At 50.4% G+C, this 14,802-nt stretch overlaps 1 protein-coding gene across 1 annotated transcript in view; it reads right to left on the reverse strand.

Annotated features, from left to right (window-relative positions):
• Positions 1 to 4,526: 4,526 nt before the first annotated feature.
• The window catches only part of LOC131208004 (1-phosphatidylinositol 4,5-bisphosphate phosphodiesterase classes I and II), a 41,886-nt gene continuing 31,610 nt past the window's right edge, over positions 4,527 to 14,802 (reverse strand). Inside the window, exons 5-17 of the mRNA XM_058200647.1 lie at positions 11,024 to 11,209; positions 10,251 to 10,448; positions 9,826 to 10,189; positions 9,422 to 9,764; positions 8,441 to 8,577; positions 7,818 to 8,034; positions 7,582 to 7,739; positions 6,877 to 7,047; positions 6,294 to 6,810; positions 5,294 to 6,126; positions 5,094 to 5,203; positions 4,850 to 4,994; positions 4,527 to 4,742 (exon numbers count right to left, since the gene is read on the reverse strand). Of these exons, the coding sequence (XP_058056630.1) occupies positions 4,527 to 4,742; positions 4,850 to 4,994; positions 5,094 to 5,203; positions 5,294 to 6,126; positions 6,294 to 6,810; positions 6,877 to 7,047; positions 7,582 to 7,739; positions 7,818 to 8,034; positions 8,441 to 8,577; positions 9,422 to 9,764; positions 9,826 to 10,189; positions 10,251 to 10,448; positions 11,024 to 11,209 (3,595 nt within the window). The remainder of the gene's footprint in view (positions 4,743 to 4,849; positions 4,995 to 5,093; positions 5,204 to 5,293; positions 6,127 to 6,293; positions 6,811 to 6,876; positions 7,048 to 7,581; positions 7,740 to 7,817; positions 8,035 to 8,440; positions 8,578 to 9,421; positions 9,765 to 9,825; positions 10,190 to 10,250; positions 10,449 to 11,023; positions 11,210 to 14,802) is intronic.

A 14,802-nucleotide genomic window follows, 5' to 3' on the forward strand; every position in this document is an offset into this window, starting at 1 on the left:
GTGTGTGCTGTTTCGTTTCTTGTTTATTTCATGTATTTATTTTCAATTGCTTATCATCTCACAATCTCAACACCGCTCGCGCCAAGTGGGTTCTCGCCCTGGAGTCCCAACAACCTACGTCTTCAAAACTTTTGTATTTCGTTTTGGGTTTTCAAATCGAATCCAACCTACTTCTAGTGTACTATCAGTTACTTCATATCTACAGTCACACAGTAATAGATAGTGGTTGTTGTTTGTAATATCCTTTCTCCTTGCCACAACGCTACGCTATTTTGCTACTTTTCCTAAACTCCCTCCACACTACGACGATCGGTTTGTTAATGAACGTTTTGTTTTGAAACACGTGTTATGCAGTATAATCAATAGCTTTATCGTTTGGCCGCTAGTTCCAGCCTCGTCTAGCCTTCCGTCCGCCCGCTTCCGGCCGCTAAGGGCGGAGAATGGCTCCCGGAAAGCCGAGGGGCATTTACACCAGTCGAGCCGCAATTAACCCTACAAAAGTGATAGGAAAGAGAAACACTTGGCCACTTGGGTCGCCGACGCGGCACGGTGGCGACCGTGCCCCGTGTCCCGGGTTGGTTGGTGCTCTGACTGTATTCAATCACATATGTGTCACAATAAGATACTGTTGCTGCCTCGGGCCTCCGGCCCCAGAGTTCGTGCCGAGATTCGACACGGACCTGTAACCCGGAGTCCGAGTTTGTAATGTACAAGTATTCGCGATCATCCCGCCCCACGGCCGGGGTGGGTCGGGCGATCGTCGAAGCCCAAAATCTGGAATCATCAGTCGAGGAGTTTGAGTATGATAAGTTTTTGTGTTTTGTTAAATCGAACCGTCCAGTCCAGGGACCGTTAGTTTGAACGCGCGTGTTTTTCCTATATAAAAAATATGCAATTCCAAATACCCTCCTAGTGCGGCAATTTGAACATTCCAAACTGTAACGATAATATGGTGTTTTGATTTTGTTTCTATTCTTCATCTGTTTCCCGATGGCTCGTCTAATGAGTAAACTAACATGCGTTTGTGTTTGCCCTTTTAGCTTTCGCCGTCTTGTTATAAGATGCCGACAAATCGATCGGAACAGACATACGAGCCGGGGCGCTCGTCTGGTAAATGAGGCTTAAGCCCGTGGGGCCATAAGCAAGCTTAGGGGCCACACGTGGGGCATGAAGTGTGGGAAACCATGAAACAGAAGACAGAATGAGTGAGTGTTGAGTGTTTCCTCTTTTGTTGTTTTCAACATTTGTCGTATTTTCGTACGTACAAGGCACATAGAGATAGAAAATGTAGTTTTCCGGTCACGTTTACGGTTTCGTCGATTTGTTTTTGAGTTTTCTCGGCTATCTTAACTCCACTTTTCCTACGCTTTCGTGATACAATGTTAATCCCAGCGTAAAGTAGGTGCAAGGTGCAATCGGGGAACCGAAAAGAGAACTACTAATAAAAGAATTGAGAATAAATTCAAAGACAAGCCCTACTTTCCGAAAGAAAGGCCAGTCCAAAAATTTCTTATACCGTTCGCTCATAAGATGACAGTGGTAGTTGCCAGTTGATTGTCTTCGTTATCAATTGAAACCAAAGGATGGACGAACTGAAACGGAATCAAACAAATGCACGGAATCGAATGAAACAAAGCTACCGAAGGCTACATGAAAGGGAAACGAGGGAAAATAAAAATGTAAATAACGGACATTTATTAAACAGTTTTGTGCTAACTCTCTTCTAGTCCGAGGCAAGTTTGATTGCTGCCAGAGACCTCGTTCTGGGAAATGTATAATAATTCTCAACAACTAACTAGCAGAATTTCTAGAGACACACTTACAGACATACACACGTGCGTCCATTTTTCGTTTCTTCGAGGAGTATTCGAATCAAACTGATGGCTCCGCACCAAACTATGTACACAGGATTCTTTTTGCGCCACATCGCCGCCTACTGCGAATACATGTTCTATGTTAATAAGGTTGTTACACGGGGAGGTGGGTATATCACTTGATTCCACTCTGACGACTCGCTATCTCTCGTTCCCTTCGCTGCGCTGCCTACTATGATCTACTACAGGAAACTTATGCTCTACAATGGGCACTCGCTGGCACGGTGGTAGCCACGAGGAAACATCGACAAGAATCGAATCGGATCGGTTCGAACGAGAACGAGAACAGGGTCCCGTGAAATCCTTTAGCAGTGTGTTAAAGTAGTACATCAACAGTATAATGTAAGCGCGTTCGGTCTACTACCTCCGTCCCAATTCCTCCAGGTTTTGTCCCATTGGTCACAAGCGTGCTACGCCGCTATGCTAGGTCCAAGGGTCTAAAACATTCAATTCAAATAGTGCGTTGCGTTAAGTTTTGCTCTCTCTCTCTCTCTCTCTCTCTCTCTCTATTTCTCTCTTTCTCTCCCTATCTTTCTCGCTCGCTCTCTGGTTGACGACGGAACAACCGGTTAGAAGTGCGGCCATCCCGCCTTCGTCGTACCATTGTCGGTGAGTTCAAATGTTGGCCAGGGAATCGGGATACAAAGTTGGCTTTTCAAAGCTTCCGATACCTTTTTGGGGGGGAAGGTGGTACAGATTGAGTCACTTGTACCGTGACCGACGTGTTAACGATCAATGTGTTCTATATTATTATTGTGTAGACCAAATGTAACACCCAATATTTATAAAACGTTCTTAACTACATCAATAAATATAATGTTGTTGATGTTTGTTAAACTTCTCTCTAATGGCTATCTCCCGGGTGCCCGGTTGTAGTGTGGTTGGTATTTTTCGTCGGTTACTTTTCAAATAGCTTCCTTCCTGCACCAATGTTTTGAAAAGGTTCCCATTGTTGCGACCAAGCGCTGTTGGGACAGCGACTGCGACTGAAACACTGTCGCAACACATACACACATACATACATACATATATGTATATTAACGGATACAATATAATATATATAGTGATTGTTGTTACGTTTCTGCTGTTTGCTCATGAGAGAGAGTGTAAGTATTCTGATTTAGTACGGATTACGTTTGCTGCGCTATATATTAATGTTAACATTCATCTTGTATATTGTTTTGTGTGTGTTTTGTTTCAGTATTATTTACTTGTTGGTTTTGCAATATGTAATTACGTTTTCGCTATGCTTCTAGCTGCAGTTTAACGCTACGTATAGGTTTGCTTGTTTGCTTGACTGTGTCTATATTCCATTTCGTGGAACCCGGGGTGTCCAGCGGAATGGTGTATGTTTACAATTTATACTAAATTCCCACGCGCGCGTTAAAGCTTCTCGTCTTCACCTGGACAAACTGTTAACTTATTCGAGTCAAAAAACGTGAGTGTGAGTCTCACTGTTCCACAAAACATTCAAAATGTTGCAAACTTTGTGGGAAAGCAAGAAAGTTAATCATTTATTCTAAAAAACACAACAATAATGCTATCACATAAATAATATTAAGTCAAACTTTCTAACCATTGCACAGAAATCGAAGGCTCGCCTTATGCTTCCCAAAAGTACCCACAACCAACTGTCCTCAGTCCGCCAAAGATCCGAAACTAGTCCGTTTGTGCAAAATAAATATCAGTGTACTTCACAGCACAGCATTCTTCATTCGGTCGTCTTCTGCTTGAGATTCGTTTAGACGAGATGGGCAAATTCCGGGATGACAGATGCAGAATGCAACCAAGAGTACGTGGTTCAGACCTTCCCCCATCCACGGGGCAATAAATAATCTCCAGATACCGTTCCCTCGGAAGGGTTTCAATATGTAGGTTAGCTACTCTAGAGGGTTCTAGAATTATATGTATTCTGTTTACAAAGATTTACCCGCATTTGCACTAAGATTCCTTGTGTTCCGCACCCTCCGGCAACGGTCCTACTAATCAAACCTGCTAAACCTGATGTAGCTCCGCTCATTTGTACCGTTTTACTAACCAACTAACCCACCCATTAGTTTAGTCTAGAGGAAGAAAACACGAATCAAATCCCCGACGCCCCGACCGTTCCGACGATCAACGTCCTAACATCGTTCCATCCGGCGCCGGCTTTATGCGATTAAAAGTATGTTGAGTGCCACATTTCTCTCTCGGCACTCGTTGCCACGCACTACTCTCGGCGGCCCGTTTTCTCGGAGTCACCGAAACAGTAACCAACGCCTAAATATCCCACAACCGAATCCAACAACCTGTGTTCCCTGTGTGACCTGCCGTGTTTGAACCGTTCCCCTCCACGCTTCCAAACTCTCCGAGCACGTGACACGAACAATCGATAAGCACAAACGTTTTGAGATTTCCAATAAGCCCTTTTCAGGTAAGTGTGAAGGTAGCCCGCTACCTCGGTCTCTTTCTCTCGGAGTGATACTTTCGCTCGAAAAAGCTCACCCGGAAGAGTGTAACAGTAATTAGGCCAATAAGTGTGGTTGCTTAAGTAGTAGTAGTAGTAGTAGTAGTAGTAGTACTAGTAGTAATAGTAACAGCTGTAAGGAGTTTGCGATTTAAACGTTTGGAGCTGCCTGTTTGTTGGGCTTACGTTGGGCCACCACCACCACGCTACGTGGCGTGAGTATTGTTGACGCTGTTCTCGTGGGCACTGCCGTGGGCGGTGGCACAAATGTTGCCACTGGATATGGAGGTCGCCGGTGGGTGCGGCGTGGTGCCACCAACCGACGAACAGCTCGTGGTGCTGTTGCTGGTGTTCAGGTGGACCAGGAATGTGTCCGAAATGCAGGCATGAGATTCTGCTTCCTTCTCCAGCATCGAACGTGCCTGCGGTACGGATGGAATGGGGGCGTGCAAATAGGTCAGTCACTTATCAGCGTGTTATCACGGTAAATATGGTGGCGCAAACTATCGTCCGCCTCGCCCGCCGTTACCTTCAGCTTGTGGTCTTCCAAACCCTGCTTCACCGTGTCGTGCTGTCGCTGCAGCTCGTCCCGTTTCCGCTCGTACGTCGCCGTTAGCCGTACCCGTTCCGTGACGCCCTTCTCGACGAGCGTCGAATCCACTTCACGCTTCATGCTGAAGGAAATCGGGACATTTGACAGGGAACCGCACCGAGGGAAAGCGGAGAAGTATCATAAATAAAATGGGCCTCATATGAGCAACTGGCAGACTCACCGCTCCAGCTCGTCCTTGTCCTTGTGGACCATCGCCAGCTGCTTCACTTCGCTTTTGCGTGACAGCTGCAGCTGTCGCATCACTTCGGTCGTTTCACGCTCGAGTTGTGTCTGCAAAGAAGCCGAAACTTAATGAGTGGCAATGGGAGCGCAGGCGACGCAGCGAAGGGCCCTTCGATCCGGGCCCTAATCCCTTCTCACCTTCAATTGCTTCATCTGGCTCTCCTGCGACTGACGGAGCAAATCCTCCGCCAGGCTGTAGATGATTTCGTGGTACTTCTCCAGCACCTCCCGGTAGCTGCTGGCGTGCTCGCGGCAGATTTGCCGCAACCGTTCCGCCTGCGCGTCTCCCGTCACGTCCGTGTCCGAGGTCGCACACGGCGGCACCTTCACGTTCATGTCGGCCATGTTTTTGCTACTGAACCGCTTCACCAGTTTGTTGCCCATCGCGAACTTGGACTTCTTCAGCGGCCCATCGGCACCGCCACCACCGGCCAGTTCGCCACCTTTCTGCGCCGCGTGGTTCTTGAGCTTCTCCTTGTCGTGGCCCTTCTTGAGAGCTTTCAGCTCCTTCTCGAGTGCTTCCCGCTTCTTGCGGATCTGCTTGTCCTCGAATATCTTCTCCAGCGGATCGGCCACAATCTTACCGCTACCGTCTTGCTGGTGGTGGTGCTGGAGCTGCTGGTGCGTCGCAGAATCGGCCGTACCGGGCCCGGAAGCGCCCAGCGGTACGTTGGTGGTAGTGGTAATCGGTGGTCCACCGCCCCCGCTGGATGTGACGTGCACGGTGGCAGCCGTCGGCGGCCGAACGGCAGCGCTGCCCGGCGCTGAATCCAGTGAGGGTTGAGCCATGGGCAGAGACACTACTTTGGTCACCACCTCCAATGGGGCCTCCCGCTCGGCATCACTTTCGACCTGCGTCTGCTGACCGGTGGGCCGTTGTTGCCGTGCCGGACTTCCGACGGTGTTGTTGTCACTCGATTTGTTGAGTGTATCGCCCTTGCCTTTGCTCAAACCTAGAGATACAACGACAACTGGTCCGGTTAAATGGAGGAAAGCCAACACGCAAAGCCCAGGCAGGCGATACGGAAGACGGGAATAGAGACAAAACAAATACAAACAAAATAAAAAACCGGGGAACTCAAGCAGCAACATAAAACAATGCAACATTGCAACAACATGAATCGGTCAGCACGCTTACATGAGTCCTCCTCGGTGGGTTCCGTGTCCTCCTCCAGCACGGCGAGCTGTTTGGAGCGCTTTTCCTGTTCGCTCTGGTACTTGATCGGATTGGCGAGGGCTTCCGCAAAGTCGGACAGCCCATCGGGAACGTAGTCTTTGACGACAATGCACAGAAAGAGGGTGGCCAGTGGAATCGGCTGTCCCACTTCCGTCCGCAGCGTCAGATGCCGGTAGCCGGGGCACAGCCCTATCACCGGGAGCACCCGGTGCCCGATCAGTTTGGCGCCCTCCTCGTACGCCGCTATCCGAATGGCGGCCAGCTCCGGCAGCACCACCTTCTTGAACACGAACGGTTCCTCGTCGTACACCGGGTTGATGCCGTTGTCGCGCACTATTTTGGTTCGAAACTTTTTACGCACCGTGTCGGCCGGCAATCCGAACATGTCCACCTCGACGAACGTGCCGACTTTCTTGTCGGTCAGAAACTGACCCGACATAACCGTCACCACGACCGTGCCGGCAATGATGCCGTCCACCTGGAAACACAGGACAGACCTTCGACAGTGTTGGGCGAAATAGACCGGAGTAAAGCGTCCCCTTACCGTACTCTCCGCAAACGGATCCAGCCGACGGTCTTTGCGGCGCATAAACTCCGGTTTCAGCAAGTAACCGCAACGATGGTTGTACTCGAAGATGCCCAGGTTAAGCTGCATCGCCAGGTCCAGCGTTTGATAGTTCAGTGCGGCCAGCTGACAACCGGCGTTCCAGAAGAGCTACAGATCGGGGAAGTGACAAGAACCAGATTGAATCAATGCATTTGACGATTCGACGTTTCGATGTTCAATGTTGACTTGGATGCTTATAAAAAGTTGAGATAGTGAGCCGCAAATCCAACGTGGCTCTATAACGATCTAGCAGCCATTGAACTGATTTTTCCCCGCAAAATACGATGGCAAACATTTATATTGCTAATGATCCCCAGCTTTACGACAATATTTTAAATGGACAAACGCGACAAACAGGACAATAAATCGCACGGAACATCGAACAGCACCATGCCGTGTGTTTCAAAACTAATCCAGGTATTATCGACCGCGCAGATTACATTTCAGGATTTGCTCTGTTTGCAGGAACAGGTAATTCGGTATAAACAATTTAATTGAACGCAATGGATGTCACCGGGAATGATATCTACAGACTTTTGAACTATTATACGGTCGAGAGGCATACAGCGCGGTGTTTACAGAAGAACGTAGCTGGGATGTGGCTCATTTCACGAAGCCAGCGAACCGACGGTGCCAACCAACCTGTGGCATAAAGTTGGAACTGTCGAAGCGTGTTCCGGCCGGATAGACACGCGATAGCTGTCGCTTGTTGTAGTTGACAAACTCGATCGGGCGCTCCTTCAGCAGCGTGGTAGCTTGCTTCTCGTCAAACGAAGACATCTCGTAGTAGCGGGCCTTCTCTGCGTGCGGACGAAACAACGAGAGAAATAATTAGAGCGGAAAATTGCAGCCGACAACCGGCACACCTACGTACGTACTTTCCGAATTCTCGAAGCTACTAAAGTGCACCGGCTGCACGTAGTTGACGAGTGCGGAGATCTCCGCGCCCGCCTCAGTCTCTTTGGTTTGCGGCACCTTGTCGGCCTCGTTCGGCCCGATCGCTCCCGGTACCTGCGTGCCCGGAATCGACTCGTCATCGCTCGAACTGTCCGTGTCCGACGAGCCGGTGCTTTCCTTTGAGCTTTGACGAATTTGCTGCCATTTTGGGAGAACGAGAACGGGAAAATACGCGGTAACATGAGCGAACGGAAGCATACACATTTTAAATGGAAACTTAAAATTATTTCTAAAAGAGCGTATTGTACAAAAGCACTTCGAGCACTTGGGTGACGCAACCATGTTGGGACGCAGAAGAAAGAACTCAATTTCCTTTCGAAGAGCCGCATTCAGTCGTGCCGGTTCCGGGCGCTCCGGGGTGACGTTTCCGATATCGCTTCCGGATTAGAATATCCAGGATGTGAAGTGGAGTTTATAGGAAAAACGTCCCTTCCGGCCCCGGTGGTTTAGATAGTGGATGCAGCAGCAGCAGTGTGTATAGGTTTCCGCGACCGAACTAGACCGGAACCGGAACCTGAACCCGGGACACTACGCGAAAAAGTACCTGCAACGGTGGTGCATGGTGCGGAATGTCGCCGTTCCCGGTCGGTGGCTGTATTGCTTGTGGTGGTGTTGTGCCGTTGTTGCTGTTGACGCTCGGGTCGCCATCCAGCTGAGACTGCTGCAAGCCGCTCGTTGCAGCTGCGGTGATGCATTTTTGTTGGACCCGTGATGCCGTGGACAGAGAAAAGAAAGAAAGCCGTGAGAACGGGATTCGAAGGGGTTAGTGCGTCGCATTATAGAATCCCAAGGAAGCGGAACTAAGTAAATGGTATCCCATCCATCCGGTGGGGTGCGATTACAGGGTGCACATTTGGGTTCACTCTCGTCGGGTGCAAGTGCAGTCATGGCGCATGGCACCATCCATCGTGGATTTAGTGAAAAGGATCTGCGGCGTCACATTGCGCTTGCTGGGGCACGTAGCGTTCCGTCTCTACCGTCTCCATCGGCTGGACCCGGGCGTCATGGTAATGGAACTAAATCGCAGTTCATCAATTGCCAAGTGTGCTAACCGTGGCCGTCCGTCGGATCCCGCATGCAGATCGGGATAAGTTGAACAAATAGCAACATTCGTTAGCATCATCCCTCTCGGCTGCCGGAAGAGCAAAGAGATTTTGCTCGATTTTCGCTTTGGCCGCAAAGTGGGAACACCAGCCGTATGACGTCACAAACATATGTCTGCGCTTATACGTGACCCACATTAACTGGTAACAGGGGCAGGGAACGTTGCGAATCGCATCTCTGACACCGTAGGTCATTCCATCATGTGGCACGCGGGGACAGCAAACAATCGAGTGACACGCGAACGGTCCAGAAGCTGGCATCGCACCGCATGTTGGTTTCGATTGGGCCAACAGATGACACGCACCCAAAACCATCATCATCATCATCATTGCTTCCCGATATCGTAGGCCCATAAGGTCGTCGCGGTGATACGGGTGTCATTATGCGGTCGTTCGCACATCTGGCTCGTGGCGTGGCTTACCTGCTGCTGGCGCGTTTGCACCGTTGTTGGCCGCAACCGGTGCGCCGCTAATGGGGGTGGAGTTGCTGTTAACTGTTGTGGCATTTGCATTAGCGGCACCATTATTAGCGGCGGCCACCGGTGGTTGTTGCTGCTGCGGGCTGGTAACGACGGCGGCCGTCGCCGTGGTGCCCTTTTTGTGATGATGGTGATGGTGGTGTTTTTTCTTGTTTTTGATGATAATCTTCCGTTTCAGCAGCGACGGTGCCGGTAGCTCGACGCTCGACTCGAGCGGATGGGACTCCAGGGGCCTATCGAGGAGCATGTCGCCGAATATTTCACGACAGTAGTTCGCTATCTTGGCCTGCGGAAGTACAAAAATCACGGTGTTACACGGTGTCGCTTGGCGGTCCACCTGCACTTACCTGCTGCCGCGGGTTGCAGTGGTTCTCGAAGCTCAGTATCACAGGGAATTCCGACGTTTTGAATGCCGTCTCGGCTATTGCTTCTAGGACGTCTTTGGCGCAGATCTCCGGTACGAAGGTGTAGCCGTGCACGATCACCGGCTCCTCCGTGCGGCCGTTCCAAAAATCCAGCTCCACACACCGGCACCCGGCCAGCAAGCTTTGGCGGTAGATCTCGACCGAACTCTTGCCGGTCAGCTGGTGGCCGGTCAGGTAGGTGTTGTGCGACGAGTTGATGAAGTAGTGCGCCATCGGTTGGTCCATGTCGTCGCTCAGGTCCAGCTTGCTGGCCGCCATGATAGGGTTGTCCTCGGACATCAGATATCTAAGCGCAACAATACATTCAAACCACCCCTTTTTCTGTGCGAACCCCGCTCGGAACGTACCTTAGAAATCCATCGAAACTGAGCTGCCCTTTCTGGGCATTGAACTTGTTCGGCTCGTACTCCTGGATCAGATCGCGGGCACGGGCCGTGTTGGCGTACGGGTGCAGGATCTCGTTCAACCGTGGATCCCGCTGAGTTTTGTTGAGGAAATCCACCAACTGCGAGGTCGACATCAGCCGGCGCTTCGACGTGCCAACCCTGGGAATGTGAAACGTGCTCAGAATGGATCAACCGGAATACAGTGCCGAAAGAGATTCCCCAAGCCTTCCCGAAAGAATCGATCGTTCATCAATCTTCTTTCAAGGACCTCCTGCGGGTGGGCTGGGCTCGAGTGCATCCGACTCCGGGGGGCGATTTGTCCCGACAGCGAGCACCGATACCGTTACTCTGGCCGTTAGTTTTACATTTGGACCATTGTCGACCCCCTCAAGTGGGGTTACACGATGAGAGCAGTGGTCGATTTGGACACATCGGTTTCGGAAAGCGAATCAATCACTGTCGGAAGCCCGAACGGCGCCGGCCGGCATGGTGCCGGCAAATAAAAGCATGAACCAAGCCGGGAGGATGCATTCGAACTGTGATTACCAACTCTTCCCGAAGTGGTACTAATCAATATTTGCGCTCAACGCCCGACTCGTCTGCGCTGGCGTTTGGTGCACATCCGTACGGAAGGAAGAAGCTTTTTAATCTTCCTTTTCCTTGTGCCCGCTTTCCACAGAATCCTGCGGATTGTGTTTCCGGCGGTCCGGCAGCAGGCACTTGTCCATACTTACAGCTCATCGTACACCTTCTCGACTTCCGTTCTTTGGGAGAGATTTTTGTACAGATTAAAGAAGTCCTCGAACTGGAACTTGGCCAACGCCAGGGTATCGCCTTTCCCGGACGGCAACCCGGACACATCCAGTGCCTTCTCCACGCGCCTCCGGTCGTCCTTGTTGGTGGCGAACGTTTTGATGATGCTGTTGGTGAAACATGGCGAAAAGGCGAGATTAAAATAAGTATGAAAAACGATTGCGAACGCCCCGTACGGTAATCCGATAAGTCACACTTCGCTTCACTACAACTGCTGCTGCTCGGTGCTGGGTTTATGTTTACTTTCCTATGCGCATTTTAATCCCGTCCGATACAAAAAAAGAAACGGAGCCGCCAGAGACGGGACACTGAAACTGCTGATGGGACGGAACTGTTTGCCATCGCATTCGTAGAATTCGTTGTTCTCGCCTTGCTGCAAGCGGCGATCATTTTTGTTGGCGTCGTGGAATCATTGTTATAACTTTTTTACCATCCCACCGGAGGTGATGGGAAGATGATCGATAAAGTCACCCGATCTGTTACCAATAATCAGGTTTAGAAGGACGTGCGACCCTCTTACGGAAATGAGTTATGAAAGATATCAAACAGAAAAGCCATGGCCGTATCCCTTACTCCCCAAAGAAATGGAGAGTAAGCCCCCACAATCGATAATCGAGTAATTCGGGCACCAATCTTCAACGGAAAAGGGGCGCACGCTACCCAACCAGGAAGCCGAACTTTCATCGCCGTTCGTTTTCTGGTGTACTTCGCCTTCCGGAAAACAAAAATACCGGACGCACTCGCCGGAGAAACAATATTTCTAGTCATTTCGTCAGGCCCCCCTGGGGAGTGCGAGCTAATGGATGCGTTGCGGGGCCCCCTAGTGGCGCTTAGCACGTAATAAACGTAACATTGCATGGGTTGACACCTGAGCAAATAAGAAATGGCACCGAGTCAGGCAACTGTACGAGGTGGCCCATGGAGAAACCTTACACCAAAATCCACCCATCCGCCCGCTCGGAGCAGCGCCACCAACGACCAGGCGCCTCCATTGTACGGTGCGAAGAAATTCTAGCGACGTCTTTATGTGGCGGGCCCCTAAATTAATGCCCTCACAACTGTTTGCAGCTTAGCTTCGTGCGTGTTAATTTGAACACTACTCTGAGCACAATATTTTCTATATTTACTTGTTAAACAAAATTTAAAAAAACGTACTTCGTATGGACATGCGTATAGAATCGACATTGTGTCCTGTCAAACTGCAACAGTGACGTCTAACAATGCACGGCCTGCTGCGTTCCGGGATGTTTCTGAACGCTACGCCACTAACGCAGAATGCAATTAAATACATTGTTACTGCCCTTTTGGAATGTAAACAAAAAAACACTTCAAACGCTTAAAACATTAATTTCAACACAAAAGAGCCCAACGGCTGAACGGTTCGTTCGTATGACCGTAGTAAAAACATGAAAGAGGACAGTTACCTGCGCTTGACAGGGGGCAGCTTCAGTGTTGCACATTGTTCTAAGCCTGCTACCATGTTTGCGAACGTCCTGACAGTGTGCCCGCTGTAGCTTCCATTGACGAACGGTTAATAGAACAATTTCAAAACAAACCGATGTGGAAAAAAGTAATCTAAAGCAAGCACAATCCGATTACGCGGCGTACGTGTGCCTTGTTACGGCCATCCTGCAGCATTATTTATTACCATTCTCGCTTCGTTTCGCGTCTGCGAAGGCCGAGCAAACTCTTAATGATTAATGGCGAAAAAATTAATGATTCTTTCGGTTGCCCAGCATTCCGGCCCGGTGACCGGACTCCCGAGACTCGCTTGACTGGAGCTAAGGCTTCGTTCCGGTAATATAAAATTATAGAGATAAATTCATGATTCCCCCGGGAGGGTCGGTGGGGCTGCGGATGCTGCGGCCGTGAAGCCGTGTACAGGTCGATTGTTATTCAGTTCAACAAACACGGCACGGCACGGCACGGCACAAGTCATCAATTAAGCGCAACTTAGAGGTCCCGGGCTTCTCTGCCGTGCCGCTCCTTCGCACCACACAAAATTGAATCTCGCCACCGACTCGTTTGTTTATGAAAACAATTTACGAGCCAATCGACAAATCGGCTCTCGGCCCGACCGAAGCCTTCACAGCTCGGTGCCACTTCAATTTGCATTAACGAAATTACTACAGGCTACCTGGCGCCTCCATAAATATTGGCCGCACGGCACTGAACGTTGCAGTGAATTATTTGCCACTACCGAGTGGCCACTGAAGCGCAATTTATCGCTCGAAGAGAAAAGTGTAGCTCTCTTTAGGGCTGTGAGGTGGCAGCCCGTCCAAAACCGTATCATCATTTCCTCCATCATTTGTTTCGCCCAGCGCACAATTTGCCCTCGCTAAGCACTTTCTCTCATGTAATGGCTGTTCGTCATCGTCACTTTATCGTTTTTGTGTTCTTGGTTTTAATAATAATCCTGCGCGGCCATTGAAATGTGGCCCGGGTTCACGTCCACCGCAGCCGAAAAATCTTATCACCATTATGCAACAACACTTTGCTGTCAGGCGGGCCAGAAAATCACTCGACGGTCGCTGTCCCCCGCACGCGTGGACCCGCAGGATGAGTTTGCTGAGGTAGCAAATTCTGTCTCTCTCTCTCTCCGCTAGCTAGGACCTTAACGTCTATCATCGCAAAACGGGGACTTTTTGCCACCAATTTGCTCGGCCGTTTCTTGCGCCACACAAACAAAACCACAACACAAAAAAGATCCGGCATCCCGCCAGTCCGGAGTCCCGGACTGGTCCCGCGCCGTCAGCAGAAAGATTTCGAGCCCCATTTCGCTCCTCCGCAGCCTGTGATCGTTTCATCTTTCGTCCGGCACGGGACGCTGACGGATGATGAACGATGCCGCACCACCATTCAAACCTGGCGGGCGAAGCCCGGGTCGTCCTTGAAGCTTTCCTTTTTCCGGCTCTGCTGCTGGCTTCATTTGCGTGACTTTGCATAACTAGTTGTCAACCACACACCCACCCAACTCCCGACGTTGACCCCCCGACGGGCGTAGCTTATGATGAAAGTACACTTTCACAGTTCCCGAGGCCTCCCGGGAGGCAGTATTTTTCCGGAATGCAAACCCACGGCAACGCTGTGCTACAAACACCCACCCCGAAATTGTGTTCCATCTTTGATAACACGAGCCCCGACGGCCACGGTCGCCGCCAACAATGTCAATTAGTCGGCACACAAGTCGAAGTCGTGTTCGGCCAGCGGGCCACGACCCACGCGCCCGGCGAAAGGATATTTATGCCAAGGATGTGTGCCGTGTTCTTCGGTTTAATACATTTAACATAGAATACGACAGGGACGAGATCGAAACCAAAAAAAAAAATCCGCTATTGGACCACAAAATCACAACCTCATCCACGCGCGGAACGGGAAGTGAATGGCACAAGAAGGCCGCCTACCCGCCGGAAGTCGATCGATCACCTGCGCTAATGTAATTTTCTTGTTCCGGTTGACCGAGCCCATTTATTGACCCGCCAGCACAACACACACCCACATAAGCATAACGAGCATTTATGTCTCTAGACGGACGTGATTTAGTTTCGCGCCAGTGAGCCAGTCGGAACCAATCGGTTTGCTGGGTAGCAATCCGATACCGCCAGGTCCTTATGACGTACAAACATGCAGCCCCGTAGCGAACCCAACCTCTGGCTGGCCATTGGCCTCGTGGTTAGATAGATTATCTTCCGATCCCTCC

This window comes from Anopheles bellator, chromosome 2 (genome assembly GCF_943735745.2).
Source record: "Anopheles bellator chromosome 2, idAnoBellAS_SP24_06.2, whole genome shotgun sequence".
In the NCBI taxonomy this organism is placed as follows: Eukaryota; Metazoa; Arthropoda; class Insecta; order Diptera; family Culicidae; genus Anopheles; species Anopheles bellator.